The 20,949-nt window shown below is 45.0% G+C and overlaps 1 protein-coding gene across 2 annotated transcripts in view; it reads right to left on the bottom strand.

The window, feature by feature from the left end:
* LOC128996333 (uncharacterized) overlaps positions 1-20,949 on the bottom strand; it is a 45,085-nt gene that overhangs the window by 3,263 nt on the left and 20,873 nt on the right. For both annotated transcript variants that reach the window (XM_054421593.1, XM_054421592.1), the window contains exon 13: positions 19,797-19,910. In XM_054421593.1, the coding sequence (XP_054277568.1) occupies positions 19,797-19,910 (114 nt within the window). The remainder of the gene's footprint in view (positions 1-19,796; positions 19,911-20,949) is intronic.

Raw genomic sequence — 20,949 nt, forward strand, 5'->3', positions numbered from 1 at the left:
AATCTGTACCTGTGCTAGGTTGTTGAGTTAATAAAATAAATTATTTTTATCTGAACCCTGGAAACTTCCCAGCACACCGACTTGAGCGATCCGCTGGCGAGAGTTGGTGACGTCTTTCCCGCTTTAACTACGGAATAGCGCATATATTCCGAGCGGGAAAAACGGCACGTTACATTGGCGCCCGAACGAGTAGACATTTTTTGATTGATTTGGACTTAGTTTTACTGGAGTTGTGTTTTAATTTTAGTTAGTTAGCATATACCTAGTGTATTCTAACTCTAGTTTGAGCTGGTTTATATCAGTTGGAGGGAACTAGCTTTTGTTTTAGGCTAACTAACGACCAAGTAAAACTAGTTAACGACCCATTATTATTTAAAATTGTGGTTGTGAATTTATTTAGCCCACGTAGCATAGCCAATTTTGGCCGATACTTTTGTGCTAGTCTTAGCAACCAGTTATTGCCAGTTGTATATATTATATTTATTGAACCTGCATTTATTGTTGTGGGGTGTATAGTATAATTTTAGTTTTTTTTTATTTTGGTGTTGATTTGATAATTTAGTACTTGCTTTATTATTCTTTTAAATAGCTTGTTGGTACTTAGGCATTTTATTTAACTGTTATAACTGGTGATAAGGGTTTAAGTGTGATAACACCTAAACATAGACGTGGGCGAATTTAATTTTTTTTAATTTAATAATTTTTTATTTTATTTTTTTACTTTATCTGATTAGGCCCGTGTTACGGTCATGCCGAATACCACTGAGGTTGAGTCGTCGGTTGCTCAAACCGTTACCACGGTACCGGTAGTAGTGACAACTTGCGCTGGGACCTTTACGGTGACTACCAGTAGTACTGCGAACCTTCTCAATGTCACGCGGGATGTAATACCCCCTGCGACTCTAGGGGCGATCCCAGGGACAAACCCGACAATTTTGGGTGAAGGCTTGAGGTCTCCGTTCGATGATCCTCGCGTGGGGTGGATCCACGAATTGCGTAAAGAGGACCTCACACGTGAGATGGAGAGGTTTGGACTAGACACTCGAGGGAAGGTGGAAGATCTGAGGAGAAGGTTTTGCCAGTTCTGGAAGGACCCTAAGAGTCAGTGGCCTTTCTTGTCTCAGGCTGGTATGATTAACCAAGCCCAACAGCCTACATGGGTGACGGCTACGGGCCATGAACCTGGTTACATGCCTGAGAGTGCTTCTGGGGGTGATCAACGTCCTCCCTCCTTCCCAGGCGAGAATGTGGGGTCGGACGCCAAACATGTTGTTGCGGATAGCGTTTGTGAAATGTTGGGGCTTCCGCCTGACACCGACGTGGACACAGTTAGGCAGACCTTGGCCGTGGTGTTGAGAACCGCGTCAGAACCAAAGACATCAAGCATAGACGGTTTACGTAAGGAGACTGGCCCATTTAATTTGACCGGTAGCCTTGTCACCTTTAGTGACGGATTCCAGCGGCCTATAACGACTGAAATTCAGCCTGAACCCGTATCCTCTGCAACCGGGGTGTCTTCGGCTAGAGTAGGTCTTCAGCCCTGTCTTGGGGGCGTGGCTCAGCCCTCGTGGGGTGACTCAATTTTGAGAACCCGGTCAGATGCTCGTCCTTACCTACAGCCGGGCAACTATACGCCGTATACAGATGGGCTACCTAGGCCGGTGGGAGAAAACAACTTCCGTGATAGACCGAGTACTGCGCCTTGGTTTTCTGGACAGCCAAGTGGTGATACGGTTAGGCGAAATAGAGAGTTAACTTTGCCTACGACTTCTACCTATTATCAACCGATGCTTGACAAGCGTAGTCGCGAGTTTACTTCGATTTGTGATTCTGTGCGGAAGTGGAATTTGCGATTCGATGGGAGAAGAGATCCCGTCTCGTTTGTTGAGCGGCTCGGTGAACTGATAGAAACCTACTCCTTGAGCGATGAGGAGGTGTTAAGAGCAATGCCAGAGCTGCTTCAAGGGGAAGCTCTGTTATGGTATCGGAACCAGAGGAGTTTTTGGGTTGGTTTCGCTGATTTTCTGGCTGATTTTGAAACCCAGTTTTATCCTCCCGGATACCGACGCTACCTTGACGAGGAAATTCGCAAGCGTACGCAGGGTGATAACGAGTCATTCCGCTGTTATCTCACTGCGATATCAACCCTGATTCGGCGCAGTGGTGAATTCTCTGCTCAGCAGAAGTTAAACCTAGTTTACACGAATATGAAGCCCGATTATAAACTTATGGTACGGCGTAGTGACTTTGCTACAATACCAGAGTTAACTCGGAGGGCCGAGGAATATGAGGCGTACTTGAGGGATCGAAGTACTTTTCGGCCTCCCCCTCCTCCGTCTCTAGCTCTTGTTCCGGAAACGGCTTATGTGTCAAAGCGTAGGATGGAGCGGGTGTTTGACCACGCTGCGGTTAAACCCATGCTAACCGAGGGTGTCGATGCTTGCGCTAAGGGGGAGACGATAGCTACTTCCGGTCCTGCGGTAAATAATGTAAATTGTGCTGGTCTTGAAACTCGGCGGGGTGTTCAACCCAGAACAATGCCAGAGTTGAATAGGTGTGCGCCCAGCGGCGAGAACCTGAGGCCGATGCTTAACCCGGAAAGGAGTGGATTAGTGTGCTGGAATTGCGATCAGCGTGGCCACCGTTTTAGGCATTGCCCTAAACCTAAGAGGGTGCGCTGCTATTTTTGCAAGACGGAGGGCGTTACCACCTACCGGTGCGGATGTCGTGCGGGAAACGGTGGCCGGACTCAGAGCCCCAGAGGTCAGCCGAGTCCGGGGCAGCAACACGACACACGACCTCCCGCGAATGGCATAAGTGGCTCGAATATGTGAAGGGTTTCACGGGAGCCGTGGAAGGTGTCGACCGGGGTGACGTTAGGCCCTTTGTGGAGGTTGAATTGTTTGGCGAAACCTTCCGAGCACTTGTCGACACTGGGGCTAGTGTCAATCTCATAGGGTCACGTATTCAGAAACTCCTTGTCGACAGGGGTGTGAACCCCACCACCGTCAGTGTAGTAATGAGAATGGCTGATGGTTCGAGCCGTGAAGCGGGATCCTTGTACCAGCTTTCAGGCCGGGTGGGCGAACAAGCCCATACCTGGGAGGCGTATTATGTCCCGAATTTGACGTGCGATCTGATTCTGGGCATGAGGTGTTTAGAGGAGCTTAACCTGATCTGCGTTGATCGAAGGGTGATTTTGCCTACTGAGATCATGGAGATGGGTGGTAATAACCTCAGCGCGATTGACGCTCTCGCACCAGAGGAGGAACAGAAACTGGCAGAGTTCCTGAGGGTCGAGTTGCCAAAATTTGAGGCAGTTCCGGGACTGACTTCGCTGGTTGAGCACAAAATTCGGCTCAAAGAGGGTGCAGTGCCCATTAAACAGCGGTATTACCCGCGTAACCCCGCCATGCAAGCCATAATCGACCAAGAGGTTGACGATATGCTGCGGCAAGGGGTGATAGAGCCTTCCACGAGTCCTTGGAGTTCACCGGTGGTGTTGATTAAGAAAACATCCGGCACCTACCGATTTTGTATTGACATGCGATCGGTAAATGACTCGTCAGTTAAGGATGCGTATCCTTTACCCCGGATCAATGGAATCCTGGAAAAGTTACGCCAAGCCAAGTACATCAGCACCTTGGATCTTAAGAGTGGGTATTGGCAGGTACCTCTGGCAGTTGAAAGCCGGGCGATAACCGCGTTTACGGTTCCCGGCCGAGGGCTGTACCAGTTTACCGTTATGCCCTTTGGATTACACTCAGCCGGTGCGACGTTTCAGAGGTTGCTCGATATGGTTATAGGTGTTGAACTAGAACCTAAGGTCTTTGCATACCTTGACGACTTGGTAGTGGTGTCGACGACCTTTGCGGAGCACCTCGAACTTCTGAAACTAGTATTTGACCGACTTTGTGCTGCTGGCTTGAAGTTGAACCCCGAAAAATGCCACTTCTGCAAACGCCAGTTAAAGTATCTTGGACACGTGGTAAATTTTGAGGGGATAACCACTGACCCTGAGAAGGTCCAGTCGATTACTGAGTTCCCGATACCTACCAATATCAAGAAGCTGCGTAGTTTCTTGGGTCTGGCGTCCTGGTATCGGCGCTTTATTGAAGGCTTTGCGACGGTGTCGGCGCCTCTACGACATTTACTTAAGAAAAGCGCAAAGTGGCAATGGGGTGATGCGCAAGAGTCTGCGTTTCGGAAGTTGAAGGAGCTTTTGTGCTCCTCTCCCGTATTGGCCTGCCCCGACTTCAGTAAAACCTTCACGGTGCAGGTTGACGCCTCGAATGTGGGGCTGGGTGCCGCCTTGACCCAGGAAGTTGAGGGCAAGGAGGTGGTGATCGCGTATGCGAGCCGTCTGCTGACTGACCAGGAATCCAAGTACTCTACCACAGAGAAGGAGTGTCTTGCCTTGGTCTGGGCAGTCAGGAAGTTTAAACCCTACTTGGAAGGCTACCACTTTGTGGCGATTACAGATCATGTTGCTCTCAGCTGGCTCATGAAACTACGTGAACCGAGCGGTAGATTAGCTCGGTGGGTCATGGAGCTCCAGCAACATGATTTTGAAATCAAGTACCGCAAAGGCACGTTAAACAGGGTAGCCGACGCCTTATCCAGATATCCAGTGGGCCTGGGGCCAAGTGATTTGGGTGACGAAGCCTGTCTTGACCCAACGGGGGTGGCTGCCGTGGAAGGTAGTGAGGCTGTCGAGGGTGACAAGCCATCAGTGGGCTCTATGCCGTCAGGTGATGAAACTGGCGCGTCTACACTCGTTCCTGGTGATAACGAACCGGACGAGGAGTTCATTAAAGATCGTTGGTACGAACGTATGTTCGCATTGGTGACTAACCGGCCCGGTAGGTTTAGGAATTACTGTGTTAGGGCTGGACAGTTATACCGCTCGTTTGGCAATGCAGAAAACCCAGTCTGGAAGATGTGTGTTCCCCCTGACCGGGTGCGAGCTGTCTTAGAAGAGAACCACGATTTACCGACAGCAGGGCATCTGGGTGTAAAGAAGTCAATGGCCCGGGTGGCCGTTCGGTATTACTGGCCGGGTTGGAGGGGAGATGTCAAAATCTATGTCCGGAGTTGTCCTCAATGCCAAACCTTCAAGGTGGCGCAAACAAAACCCGCCGGTAAAATGTATTTCCGACGCCCAAAGGGTCCCTGGTCGGCAATTTCTGTGGATCTCATCGGACCTTTGCCAAGGACACGGTATAACCATCGGTTTCTGGTGGTGATACAAGACACGTTCAGTAAGTGGCTGGAGCTAGCTCCAATAGGAGCCGCAACCGCACAGAACGTGTCCCAGAAATTGAAGACGGTGTTGCTGCGTTATGGGGCTCCAGAGGTGATGATCTGCGACAATGGGACGCAGTTTGTCTCTCGAATAGTCCGCAGCCTGGCCGCTGAATGGGGCGTGCAATTGCAAACCACTGCCCCGTATAGCCCTCAGTCAAATCCGGTTGAGCGTCCGAATCGGGTTGTGAAAACCATGATTGCCCAATTTGTGAAGGACAATCACAAGGGGTGGGACCGGCTGTTGGAAGAGTTTCAGTTTGCGGTGAACACCGCTAGACATGACTCAACCGGATTCTCCCCGGGGATGCTCTGTTTTGGGAGGGAGTTAAAACCCCCAAAAACGATTTATGGGACGTCCTTTGAGAGTTCCGGGGAGGAGGCTGAACCGTCGGTGGGTGAGGTCTACGAAGGTCGTTGCAAAACCTTCCGGGAGCTCTATAGCCAGAACCCCTCAGGAGGGACGTACGTCAACGGACAGGCACCCCAGGTCAACCCCAGGATGCAAGACGGCATTTGGATCGGGGTGAAACTCGAGGTAGACGTCCTCCCCAGATTGAGGCCCGTGGGAGAGTAGGGAGGCCGCTGGTGCGGCGACCTGAGGTGAGGGTGCAAAACCCCACTCGGATCATTGTCACGGTGCCAGGACAAGGCAGGGGAAGGCGGTCGGTGACGGCGTACCAGCCGGGGAGGTCAGGACCCCAGCCCTGGATCCCTGACGAAATCCTCAGGAGATTAGAGGAGGAGGCGCCAGCCAGCTCACGCCGTCAACGACGGAATAGGAAGTGGCGTATATATCTGTCGGATGGTAGCCGCGTGAGAGTGCGTCCTGCGATGCTAAGACGGTCGTTGGGGTGGGAGTAACTTCAATGACATTTCATAGTTAGAAGTATTTATTTTGTTTATTTTTAATGCTCGGTAGCTATTTTGTTTTTATTTCTGAATGACACTCTTGTGTTTGGTTATTTTTCTGTAAAAGGTGTTTTTCCTTTGTTTTGTTTGGAATAAGAGGTCTTAAATTCCTTGGAGATTTTTATTTTTCAATCCCTAGGCATGGAATCTTTTTTTTGTTGGTTTTTTTTTGCTCCCCGAAGTAGGAGGGGGGTGTAATGGGTCAAAATTATAGAGGGGTTAAGTTTTTATATTTATTATTTAATTATCAGTAGGCCTATTCCTTACCTGGTTGGTGATAGTGGTAAACCTATCATGGTAAGGTAAATAGGCTGTTCTAGGCCTATCCTAGGGTTGAAGTAGGGATAATCTCACTTTTGGCAAAATCACTAAAGACACTATTTTTGAGATTCACAAGTCACAGTATTGCATCGTTGTGTACAAAACGAGTGATAAACCGTTTCCGGGTAACCCCCATACCTAATATACACCTTTGGGAAGTACGGTCAAAGTTGTTGTTTAGGCTAGGGTGGTGAACCGCGATCACGAATACAATATCACGTACATAACATGCATACACTTTGTCGCACACTAAGCTACACGTCACGGGTGGAAATTATACTTTTTGTTTAAACCAGCAATGATATTAAAGTTCCGCATATAATTTCACAGTCGGCGTAGGTAAATAACAACATAACCTGTACCACTAGTTGGCTGTCTTGGCGTTGTGTTGTGACAGCGCCAAGTTTGAACTCGTGACATCACCGATCAGCTGGGAAGTGAATCAGCTGATTCCCCATCCCTAAGGGGTTAGGGAGGGGGAAAGAGAGGAGATCCCTTGTGGGCTAGGGATGCAATGGTCATTCTAATTCTGCGATTTCCAGTGTTAGGACGTGTCTTGCTTTGAAAGAGTGATTGCTTTAGTGATTTTGCTAAACGTGTGCTTTGGTGTGTCAGTGAAGATCCCTGGAGTATACAGGTAATTCGCCGGCTTTATCTTAATAGTGTGTACTATTATTTTTTATTATTTAGCGATAAACCCTCATTTTATCCTTTTAGACATAAAACTCACGGTAGGATCTTTGTCGGGTGTTAGAACTTGTATAAGTCCGCTTTAGCGTATGCTAGGGCTCCCGTGGGTGGCAATAAAGAGTTTTAGGGATACAAATTTCGTTTAATATTGTGTTTACAATATATATTGAGGGTGACGGGGTTATAGCGGGTATTTTGCCGGGATATTCAGTAGGTGTTTAACTGCTGCGGCAAAGCGGGCAAAGTTGAACCCGTCTCTGCAGGTCGTGCAAACACGAGGTCGGGTGGAGCACGCTAAGTATATTCAGAAGAAATATTCTAAGTGTTGAGGTTGACGAAACTGCAACATTAAATTGTTTCAAAATTTCGTTGAATGGTTTTTCATTATTTTTAAATTTAATTTAATTAGCTGTTCCCAGGTGTGAACGATGATGATGGTACAGTAGCGTTGTTGGTTACCGGTACTGAGTTCACACCTGATTCACACTACATTTTTGCGTAAATACAAATCTGTACCTGTGCTAGGTTGTTGAGTTAATAAAATAAATTATTTTTATCTGAACCCTGGAAACTTCCCAGCACGCCGACTTGAGCGATCCGCTGGCGAGAGTTGGTGACGTCTTTCCCGCTTTAACTACGGAATAGCGCATATATTCCGAGCGGGAAAAACGGCACGTTACATTGGCGCCCGAACGAGTAGACATTTTTTGATTGATTTGGACTTAGTTTTACTGGAGTTGTGTTTTAATTTTAGTTAGTTAGCATATACCTAGTGTATTCTAACTCTAGTTTGAGCTGGTTTATATCAGTTGGAGGGAACTAGCTTTTGTTTTAGGCTAACTAACGACCAAGTAAAACTAGTTAACGACCCATTATTATTTAAAATTGTGGTTGTGAATTTATTTAGCCCACGTAGCATAGCCAATTTTGGCCGATACTTTTGTGCTAGTCTTAGCAACCAGTTATTGCCAGTTGTATATATTATATTTATTGAACCTGCATTTATTGTTGTGGGGTGTATAGTATAATTTTAGTTTTTTTTTATTTTGGTGTTGATTTGATAATTTAGTACTTGCTTTATTATTCTTTTAAATAGCTTGTTGGTACTTAGGCATTTTATTTAACTGTTATAACTGGTGATAAGGGTTTAAGTGTGATAACACCTAAACATAGACGTGGGCGAATTTAATTTTTTTTAATTTAATAATTTTTTATTTTATTTTTTTACTTTATCTGATTAGGCCCGTGTTACGGTCATGCCGAATACCACTGAGGTTGAGTCGTCGGTTGCTCAAACCGTTACCACGGTACCGGTAGTAGTGACAACTTGCGCTGGGACCTTTACGGTGACTACCAGTAGTACTGCGAACCTTCTCAATGTCACGCGGGATGTAATACCCCCTGCGACTCTAGGGGCGATCCCAGGGACAAACCCGACAATTTTGGGTGAAGGCTTGAGGTCTCCGTTCGATGATCCTCGCGTGGGGTGGATCCACGAATTGCGTAAAGAGGACCTCACACGTGAGATGGAGAGGTTTGGACTAGACACTCGAGGGAAGGTGGAAGATCTGAGGAGAAGGTTTTGCCAGTTCTGGAAGGACCCTAAGAGTCAGTGGCCTTTCTTGTCTCAGGCTGGTATGATTAACCAAGCCCAACAGCCTACATGGGTGACGGCTACGGGCCATGAACCTGGTTACATGCCTGAGAGTGCTTCTGGGGGTGATCAACGTCCTCCCTCCTTCCCAGGCGAGAATGTGGGGTCGGACGCCAAACATGTTGTTGCGGATAGCGTTTGTGAAATGTTGGGGCTTCCGCCTGACACCGACGTGGACACAGTTAGGCAGACCTTGGCCGTGGTGTTGAGAACCGCGTCAGAACCAAAGACATCAAGCATAGACGGTTTACGTAAGGAGACTGGCCCATTTAATTTGACCGGTAGCCTTGTCACCTTTAGTGACGGATTCCAGCGGCCTATAACGACTGAAATTCAGCCTGAACCCGTATCCTCTGCAACCGGGGTGTCTTCGGCTAGAGTAGGTCTTCAGCCCTGTCTTGGGGGCGTGGCTCAGCCCTCGTGGGGTGACTCAATTTTGAGAACCCGGTCAGATGCTCGTCCTTACCTACAGCCGGGCAACTATACGCCGTATACAGATGGGCTACCTAGGCCGGTGGGAGAAAACAACTTCCGTGATAGACCGAGTACTGCGCCTTGGTTTTCTGGACAGCCAAGTGGTGATACGGTTAGGCGAAATAGAGAGTTAACTTTGCCTACGACTTCTACCTATTATCAACCGATGCTTGACAAGCGTAGTCGCGAGTTTACTTCGATTTGTGATTCTGTGCGGAAGTGGAATTTGCGATTCGATGGGAGAAGAGATCCCGTCTCGTTTGTTGAGCGGCTCGGTGAACTGATAGAAACCTACTCCTTGAGCGATGAGGAGGTGTTAAGAGCAATGCCAGAGCTGCTTCAAGGGGAAGCTCTGTTATGGTATCGGAACCAGAGGAGTTTTTGGGTTGGTTTCGCTGATTTTCTGGCTGATTTTGAAACCCAGTTTTATCCTCCCGGATACCGACGCTACCTTGACGAGGAAATTCGCAAGCGTACGCAGGGTGATAACGAGTCATTCCGCTGTTATCTCACTGCGATATCAACCCTGATTCGGCGCAGTGGTGAATTCTCTGCTCAGCAGAAGTTAAACCTAGTTTACACGAATATGAAGCCCGATTATAAACTTATGGTACGGCGTAGTGACTTTGCTACAATACCAGAGTTAACTCGGAGGGCCGAGGAATATGAGGCGTACTTGAGGGATCGAAGTACTTTTCGGCCTCCCCCTCCTCCGTCTCTAGCTCTTGTTCCGGAAACGGCTTATGTGTCAAAGCGTAGGATGGAGCGGGTGTTTGACCACGCTGCGGTTAAACCCATGCTAACCGAGGGTGTCGATGCTTGCGCTAAGGGGGAGACGATAGCTACTTCCGGTCCTGCGGTAAATAATGTAAATTGTGCTGGTCTTGAAACTCGGCGGGGTGTTCAACCCAGAACAATGCCAGAGTTGAATAGGTGTGCGCCCAGCGGCGAGAACCTGAGGCCGATGCTTAACCCGGAAAGGAGTGGATTAGTGTGCTGGAATTGCGATCAGCGTGGCCACCGTTTTAGGCATTGCCCTAAACCTAAGAGGGTGCGCTGCTATTTTTGCAAGACGGAGGGCGTTACCACCTACCGGTGCGGATGTCGTGCGGGAAACGGTGGCCGGACTCAGAGCCCCAGAGGTCAGCCGAGTCCGGGGCAGCAACACGACACACGACCTCCCGCGAATGGCATAAGTGGCTCGAATATGTGAAGGGTTTCACGGGAGCCGTGGAAGGTGTCGACCGGGGTGACGTTAGGCCCTTTGTGGAGGTTGAATTGTTTGGCGAAACCTTCCGAGCACTTGTCGACACTGGGGCTAGTGTCAATCTCATAGGGTCACGTATTCAGAAACTCCTTGTCGACAGGGGTGTGAACCCCACCACCGTCAGTGTAGTAATGAGAATGGCTGATGGTTCGAGCCGTGAAGCGGGATCCTTGTACCAGCTTTCAGGCCGGGTGGGCGAACAAGCCCATACCTGGGAGGCGTATTATGTCCCGAATTTGACGTGCGATCTGATTCTGGGCATGAGGTGTTTAGAGGAGCTTAACCTGATCTGCGTTGATCGAAGGGTGATTTTGCCTACTGAGATCATGGAGATGGGTGGTAATAACCTCAGCGCGATTGACGCTCTCGCACCAGAGGAGGAACAGAAACTGGCAGAGTTCCTGAGGGTCGAGTTGCCAAAATTTGAGGCAGTTCCGGGACTGACTTCGCTGGTTGAGCACAAAATTCGGCTCAAAGAGGGTGCAGTGCCCATTAAACAGCGGTATTACCCGCGTAACCCCGCCATGCAAGCCATAATCGACCAAGAGGTTGACGATATGCTGCGGCAAGGGGTGATAGAGCCTTCCACGAGTCCTTGGAGTTCACCGGTGGTGTTGATTAAGAAAACATCCGGCACCTACCGATTTTGTATTGACATGCGATCGGTAAATGACTCGTCAGTTAAGGATGCGTATCCTTTACCCCGGATCAATGGAATCCTGGAAAAGTTACGCCAAGCCAAGTACATCAGCACCTTGGATCTTAAGAGTGGGTATTGGCAGGTACCTCTGGCAGTTGAAAGCCGGGCGATAACCGCGTTTACGGTTCCCGGCCGAGGGCTGTACCAGTTTACCGTTATGCCCTTTGGATTACACTCAGCCGGTGCGACGTTTCAGAGGTTGCTCGATATGGTTATAGGTGTTGAACTAGAACCTAAGGTCTTTGCATACCTTGACGACTTGGTAGTGGTGTCGACGACCTTTGCGGAGCACCTCGAACTTCTGAAACTAGTATTTGACCGACTTTGTGCTGCTGGCTTGAAGTTGAACCCCGAAAAATGCCACTTCTGCAAACGCCAGTTAAAGTATCTTGGACACGTGGTAAATTTTGAGGGGATAACCACTGACCCTGAGAAGGTCCAGTCGATTACTGAGTTCCCGATACCTACCAATATCAAGAAGCTGCGTAGTTTCTTGGGTCTGGCGTCCTGGTATCGGCGCTTTATTGAAGGCTTTGCGACGGTGTCGGCGCCTCTACGACATTTACTTAAGAAAAGCGCAAAGTGGCAATGGGGTGATGCGCAAGAGTCTGCGTTTCGGAAGTTGAAGGAGCTTTTGTGCTCCTCTCCCGTATTGGCCTGCCCCGACTTCAGTAAAACCTTCACGGTGCAGGTTGACGCCTCGAATGTGGGGCTGGGTGCCGCCTTGACCCAGGAAGTTGAGGGCAAGGAGGTGGTGATCGCGTATGCGAGCCGTCTGCTGACTGACCAGGAATCCAAGTACTCTACCACAGAGAAGGAGTGTCTTGCCTTGGTCTGGGCAGTCAGGAAGTTTAAACCCTACTTGGAAGGCTACCACTTTGTGGCGATTACAGATCATGTTGCTCTCAGCTGGCTCATGAAACTACGTGAACCGAGCGGTAGATTAGCTCGGTGGGTCATGGAGCTCCAGCAACATGATTTTGAAATCAAGTACCGCAAAGGCACGTTAAACAGGGTAGCCGACGCCTTATCCAGATATCCAGTGGGCCTGGGGCCAAGTGATTTGGGTGACGAAGCCTGTCTTGACCCAACGGGGGTGGCTGCCGTGGAAGGTAGTGAGGCTGTCGAGGGTGACAAGCCATCAGTGGGCTCTATGCCGTCAGGTGATGAAACTGGCGCGTCTACACTCGTTCCTGGTGATAACGAACCGGACGAGGAGTTCATTAAAGATCGTTGGTACGAACGTATGTTCGCATTGGTGACTAACCGGCCCGGTAGGTTTAGGAATTACTGTGTTAGGGCTGGACAGTTATACCGCTCGTTTGGCAATGCAGAAAACCCAGTCTGGAAGATGTGTGTTCCCCCTGACCGGGTGCGAGCTGTCTTAGAAGAGAACCACGATTTACCGACAGCAGGGCATCTGGGTGTAAAGAAGTCAATGGCCCGGGTGGCCGTTCGGTATTACTGGCCGGGTTGGAGGGGAGATGTCAAAATCTATGTCCGGAGTTGTCCTCAATGCCAAACCTTCAAGGTGGCGCAAACAAAACCCGCCGGTAAAATGTATTTCCGACGCCCAAAGGGTCCCTGGTCGGCAATTTCTGTGGATCTCATCGGACCTTTGCCAAGGACACGGTATAACCATCGGTTTCTGGTGGTGATACAAGACACGTTCAGTAAGTGGCTGGAGCTAGCTCCAATAGGAGCCGCAACCGCACAGAACGTGTCCCAGAAATTGAAGACGGTGTTGCTGCGTTATGGGGCTCCAGAGGTGATGATCTGCGACAATGGGACGCAGTTTGTCTCTCGAATAGTCCGCAGCCTGGCCGCTGAATGGGGCGTGCAATTGCAAACCACTGCCCCGTATAGCCCTCAGTCAAATCCGGTTGAGCGTCCGAATCGGGTTGTGAAAACCATGATTGCCCAATTTGTGAAGGACAATCACAAGGGGTGGGACCGGCTGTTGGAAGAGTTTCAGTTTGCGGTGAACACCGCTAGACATGACTCAACCGGATTCTCCCCGGGGATGCTCTGTTTTGGGAGGGAGTTAAAACCCCCAAAAACGATTTATGGGACGTCCTTTGAGAGTTCCGGGGAGGAGGCTGAACCGTCGGTGGGTGAGGTCTACGAAGGTCGTTGCAAAACCTTCCGGGAGCTCTATAGCCAGAACCCCTCAGGAGGGACGTACGTCAACGGACAGGCACCCCAGGTCAACCCCAGGATGCAAGACGGCATTTGGATCGGGGTGAAACTCGAGGTAGACGTCCTCCCCAGATTGAGGCCCGTGGGAGAGTAGGGAGGCCGCTGGTGCGGCGACCTGAGGTGAGGGTGCAAAACCCCACTCGGATCATTGTCACGGTGCCAGGACAAGGCAGGGGAAGGCGGTCGGTGACGGCGTACCAGCCGGGGAGGTCAGGACCCCAGCCCTGGATCCCTGACGAAATCCTCAGGAGATTAGAGGAGGAGGCGCCAGCCAGCTCACGCCGTCAACGACGGAATAGGAAGTGGCGTATATATCTGTCGGATGGTAGCCGCGTGAGAGTGCGTCCTGCGATGCTAAGACGGTCGTTGGGGTGGGAGTAACTTCAATGACATTTCATAGTTAGAAGTATTTATTTTGTTTATTTTTAATGCTCGGTAGCTATTTTGTTTTTATTTCTGAATGACACTCTTGTGTTTGGTTATTTTTCTGTAAAAGGTGTTTTTCCTTTGTTTTGTTTGGAATAAGAGGTCTTAAATTCCTTGGAGATTTTTATTTTTCAATCCCTAGGCATGGAATCTTTTTTTTGTTGGTTTTTTTTTGCTCCCCGAAGTAGGAGGGGGGTGTAATGGGTCAAAATTATAGAGGGGTTAAGTTTTTATATTTATTATTTAATTATCAGTAGGCCTATTCCTTACCTGGTTGGTGATAGTGGTAAACCTATCATGGTAAGGTAAATAGGCTGTTCTAGGCCTATCCTAGGGTTGAAGTAGGGATAATCTCACTTTTGGCAAAATCACTAAAGACACTATTTTTGAGATTCACAAGTCACAGTATTGCATCGTTGTGTACAAAACGAGTGATAAACCGTTTCCGGGTAACCCCCATACCTAATATACACCTTTGGGAAGTACGGTCAAAGTTGTTGTTTAGGCTAGGGTGGTGAACCGCGATCACGAATACAATATCACGTACATAACATGCATACACTTTGTCGCACACTAAGCTACACGTCACGGGTGGAAATTATACTTTTTGTTTAAACCAGCAATGATATTAAAGTTCCGCGTATAATTTCACAGTCGGCGTAGGTAAATAACAACATAACCTGTACCACTAGTTGGCTGTCTTGGCGTTGTGTTGTGACAGCGCCAAGTTTGAACTCGTGACATCACCGATCAGCTGGGAAGTGAATCAGCTGATTCCCCATCCCTAAGGGGTTAGGGAGGGGGAAAGAGAGGAGATCCCTTGTGGGCTAGGGATGCAATGGTCATTCTAATTCTGCGATTTCCAGTGTTAGGACGTGTCTTGCTTTGAAAGAGTGATTGCTTTAGTGATTTTGCTAAACGTGTGCTTTGGTGTGTCAGTGAAGATCCCTGGAGTATACAGGTAATTCGCCGGCTTTATCTTAATAGTGTGTACTATTATTTTTTATTATTTAGCGATAAACCCTCATTTTATCCTTTTAGACATAAAACTCACGGTAGGATCTTTGTCGGGTGTTAGAACTTGTATAAGTCCGCTTTAGCGTATGCTAGGGCTCCCGTGGGTGGCAATAAAGAGTTTTAGGGATACAAATTTCGTTTAATATTGTGTTTACAATATATATTGAGGGTGACGGGGTTATAGCGGGTATTTTGCCGGGATATTCAGTAGGTGTTTAACTGCTGCGGCAAAGCGGGCAAAGTTGAACCCGTCTCTGCAGGTCGTGCAAACACGAGGTCGGGTGGAGCACGCTAAGTATATTCAGAAGAAATATTCTAAGTGTTGAGGTTGACGAAACTGCAACATTAAATTGTTTCAAAATTTCGTTGAATGGTTTTTCATTATTTTTAAATTTAATTTAATTAGCTGTTCCCAGGTGTGAACGATGATGATGGTACAGTAGCGTTGTTGGTTACCGGTACTGAGTTCACACCTGATTCACACTACATTTTTGCGTAAATACAAATCTGTACCTGTGCTAGGTTGTTGAGTTAATAAAATAAATTATTTTTATCTGAACCCTGGAAACTTCCCAGCACGCCGACTTGAGCGATCCGCTGGCGAGAGTTGGTGACGTCTTTCCCGCTTTAACTACGGAATAGCGCATATATTCCGAGCGGGAAAAACGGCACGTTACACTTCGTTGTCGTCATGTCGGAGGCATTAAAAAAACAACAAATAAACAAATTATAGCTACACAAAACAACGATGAATGCACAAATTTAAATTACAATCATGCTAACACGACCTGTCGTAGCGACACAAAACAACGATGAATGCACAAATTTAAATTACAATCATGCTAACACGACCTGTCGTAGCGACACAAAACAACGATAAATACACACAAATTTAAGATACAACCATGCTAATTCGATCAGTCTTGGGGGTTATGTTTACACAAACTCAATTAGTAAATAAATGTACTCAATGCGTTTCATTAAATTGAAATAGTATATTTCGTACCTAGGGCCGAAAATAAGGTTTTGCCGGCTCGAGATAGTTTTTAAGTTCAGAACGAAGTCGAGAACTTAACCCTCCAAGTGTCCATAGTTTAGGCCTTAATGTCCACCTATTTTTGGCGCATTTGCAAGGTTTTATTAAAACGGATCTGAGAAGCTTAAAACAATGTTAATTCTAATGTTCTATATACCATTTTGTTTGGAAAATCATGAGCTTCAATATCATACATAAAACATAAGGAATATTTGTTTCAAAAAATTTTTTTAGGTAAAAAAAAATTATTTTGGAAAAATTGAAAAAAAAAATAAGTTTGCGCTCAATGAAATTGTATAAATTATAGGCCTATAAATATTTGAAAATAGCCACTTTGTTCTAAATTTTATGAGGATTACAAATATATAATAATATAAGGAAGTAGATTTGCAAATAAATAAGTTATGGGCAAAAAACAGATTTCAGTACATAGCATTTAGCTAAGAATGCATAGCCTAACCATAGCTAGGAATCTGGCTGATAATTTACATCAATATCACTACCTACTTCTTCAGGATCATCAACCAGCACTTCAAAACCACTTAAATCTTCTTATAATGCACCACGGATATCACTACTTTTGATTTTTAACACTAAAACAATGATAAACGTAATAAAACACATCAGTCATCGGTCCGAGGGTAACCTAGCTGTGTACAAATACACGCACGTCAGCTGTCTGCTACAATTACGATCGGCTCGGAGAACATATAGCGCTGAGACAGACCTCTGGAGAAAGCTTAGAATATAACGGAAAGAACGATACCTAACTCGATCCAGTTCAATCCGATTCAGTCAGTCATAGAGCCTTCGCCGTAAACGATGTCTGCGTGTCGAAAAATCGACAAGTAACACTACACAAAGTGTTCTGCTTGTCGAATTTTCATCAAGTAACACTGGGAGGGTTAAATCGATCGAGAGCTGCAAAACCATTTCGGTCCGTGGTACGAACGCTATTTTTCACCACACTACACACTATTACCCTATTCACCACTATAATAATGCACACTGATAGGCCTTGTCAACAAAACTACAACTTTAAGGTTATGTGAAGAAATAATTTGAGGAATCAACAAAGATTAAAAAAGTTAAATAGTTAATAGGCAACGGTGACAAAAACACAATTCTATGGATTTTGATTGTGTATTTAAAATGCATGTTTTAAGTAAGCGGACCCACAAAAACATTCAGGAAGCTACCGGAAAAATGCAGCTAGATTTCTTAAGTTTAACCATGTGGTGCCACGACAATGGTCTAGCTATAAATGGAGATAAATCAAGGTTGATGCACATACATTCGCCGTCATACAAATGCTCAGTAATAAATGTGAAATCCCATTGTCATGACTGCTTAAACAATAAACAATTTGAAAATGCTGCATGTGCTACCATTACAGAATGTAGTGAATTATAAATATTTAGGTATAACAATTGACCACAATATGAAATGGGATTTACAAATTAAGACAGTAACAAACAGGCTACGAGTTTGTGCAGCAAAATTTTTCTATTTAAAAGATTTTTTACCATTAGCAACAATGAAAATCATATATTCAGGAATTTGTGAGTCAGTGATTAGATATGGCTTAAGATCATGGGGATCAGCATCACCCACAGCCATAAATCAAATAAAAACTGTGCAAAATAGAATCATAAAAACTATGACTAAGCTTGACTCTACTGTTTTGTCAGAAAACCCTCTGCTCGGATATAGGATAGTTGAGGTATTACCAGTGGATGTATTACTTGAGTATATAATTTTACTTGATTACTATTTCTCAAATGAATTTAAAGTAAAAAATTACCATAGATACAATTCACGTCAACAGTTTTATACTGTTCCTAAGACCACAAACAAATTTTCAAAAAGAGTTATAAAATTTCTAGTTCCAACGTTTTTTAATAGATTGCCAACTGAAATAGAAAATAAAACTAGTTTTAGAGTCTTGAAATCTAGGCTTAAACATTGTCATCTCAATGAATCCTTTTAAACATTGTTTATTACATTACTTACTTATTATATTATTGTTAAAGTTAAAATCATTTAATGCACGTTATTTATTTTAGTATTGTCATCACAAGGAATCCATTAAAACTGGTTTAATACTGTTGTTATTAAAAATTATTTAATTATTTATTTAGTTATGTGTATTGTTATAACAATTATTTAATTATATTATTGTTAAAGTTAAGAAGTATTTAATGCATGTTATTTATTGTTATATATTTTATTTATTTAAGATAATTGTTTCAAGTTGTTTTTCAAGCAAGCTAGTCTTATATAGAAAGGTAGAGAATTGCAAGATGTTTGTGATTTTTCAAATAAATAAAAAAATAAAAAGACAGCAGATTTTGCGGCACCGGTATGTAAAAACCTGCTCGGTCCCCAAATTACGATTACAGCTGGCATGGCCAGCAAAACGTAACTTTCAGCCACCAATTAACGTATGTAATACAGCCATAAACATCATAGTGTGGTGAAAAATAAATGGGGTAGCGGATTTTTATCCCCCTGGAATTTTACCCCCTGGGCAAACGTGACGTCACAAACCAGGGGGTAAAATTCCGGCCGCGAACTGTTGAGTTTTGCGACATCAGCTCGATAAATTAAACGCGAAATTAAACATATATTTTTATAGTTGTGAATTTAACACATCAAATTATAAAAACCTAGAATGCACGGCCCGGATTTTTACCCCCGGAATTTTACCCCCTGGCCAGATATATAAATTAGTGGGAATGATTATTAATTATCTTCATTGAGTTGTTATTTAATAGTAAACATTTTATTATTAAGTAGCCTATCTTTAATTTATTTGCAACATTAACTAATTGAACAGGTTTTTATTTTTAATTTTGAGATTCGAGTATCAGGATTCGGTCTTTAAAGCCAACTGTTGGTTAGTATGGTCAAAATAAAACAGCGAATTCTGTTTACTTGGTTGAGATTACAAAATAAATAAATAAATAAAGATAGGCTACTAAATAATGAAATGTTTACAATTCATTAATAACATAAATAAGAAATCAATCATTCAATTTCGAAAATGGGCCAGGGGGTAAAATTCCGGGGGGTAAAAATCCGGGGGTAAAATTCTGGGGGTAAAAATCCGGGGGTAAAAATCCGGCCCATACATCTTCAGTTGTCTAAACGTAAGTTATATGGACGGGGGGTAAAATTCCGGTTTTTATCGCTAATCTAATTAATCACACTCTGACTATTTTCATTAGACTTACAAATCCGCGGGGATAATTCCAGGGGGATAGAATTCCGGCGACCCAAATAAATAACAGCAATTAAATTATACAGCTGATCAAAATGTAAACAATTATGTTCTTCATAAGGATAACACGGGAACTTTCAAAACCACTGGGGCAGGGCTCAAGGGATTTTTTCAAAAATGTAAGGCCAGTTTGCAAATCTACACGACACGCTCTTTCCAATGAGACGTCAATGGATAAAATCGGTTAAGAAATGGCGGAGGAGTTCAACCGACAAAGTTTCATGTAGCGTATTAATTATATAGATTCCAGAGACAGTACACATGTACGCATACTGAATAATTATTATGTTGTTAATGACAATGAGCTTTGGTGACATTTAATGGCATATCCAAAAGAAGTAACTTTGATCCCAAATTGAAACTTTGATCTACTGTATGTTAATTCCAAGAAATTTATTTGTGTGATGGTAAATAAATGTTAGGTAAACCAGTTAGTAGTAAATATCTTTCTCCTGCAATTTTGAGATGTAGGATTTTGCATGTTTTGAGTGACAGTGATGTTTAAACCATTACCTGTGTTAGCTGGGGGTGGGGATTGTATAGCTGCCATCATGTCATTGCTGTCATAAGCACCCTCAATCATTGGAGGGGAGAACGGCTCCGATGGACTAGGCTGGTAGTCATTCACTGGAAAATGTCACATTAATTAATAACAAGTTCCAAATAAGTTTAACATCCTTTAATTATAACCTAATGAGATAATCAACAGTGGATATTTTTTTATGAAAAAGTGCACTCATAAAATGACCACTAATTTACTGAAATAATTATTGCCACTATGTAGCCTTTCATAACCAAATTATTAATATACCTTAACTTTTATAAATAACTAGCTGTAACCCGCGGGCTTTGCCCCGTTTAACTTCTTAATTTTCAAGATTATCTCGTTCGCATGGCTCAATCACGTCCTGGTTGAAGTTTGTTCGCTACGCTCACTCACCTTTAGGTTGGAGCTCGTTCGCTACGCTCACTCACCTTTAGGTTGGAGCTCGTTCGCTACGCTCACTCACCTTTAGGTTGGAGCTCGTTCGCTACGCTCACTCACCTTTAGGTTGGAGCTCGTTCGCTGCGCTCACTTGCCTTCAGGTTAGCTCGTTAGCTACGCTAACTCGCCTCCAGGTTGAAGTTCGTTCGCTACGCTCACTCACCTTTTGGTTGCAAATTAGCTGTTGTCATAAATGTAAAAGAAATAATAGTGCTGCACCCTGTTGGTAATCCTTGTAACTTTAATGCTATTGAACATCATAGAACAGAACCAACTTGTTTAATTGAAACAGCTGTTAAGATTCAATAATTCCATTTCTCATAAGGTTAACATGGGAAACTCCAGAGCCACTGGGGCGGAGCCCGAAAGGATTTTTGAAATAAGAATATGCCTATATGTTAATCGGGAATGTGAGCTATCATCATGCCAAATTTCAGCCCAATCCGACCAGTATTTTTCGAGTTTACTTTTCCCATACACACATACAGCAACCACCTCTTTTTTATAATAGTATAGATATTTCTCACCTGAACTCCTCTTATCATTTGCAAATCTGCCTAATCTGAACAGAACCTCGTTAAAAAATACTTACCACGTAATCCTGCTCATATTGATTTGACCTCTAATTGCAGTCAAACTGCATGCATCACAATACATCATGTCTTGATGTAGACACTCAAG

Source organism: Macrosteles quadrilineatus, unplaced genomic scaffold, assembly GCF_028750875.1.
Source record: "Macrosteles quadrilineatus isolate MER2022 unplaced genomic scaffold, UCM_ALF_1.0 Scaffold_6__1_contigs__length_79288215, whole genome shotgun sequence".
Lineage (NCBI taxonomy): Eukaryota > Metazoa > Arthropoda > Insecta > Hemiptera > Cicadellidae > Macrosteles > Macrosteles quadrilineatus.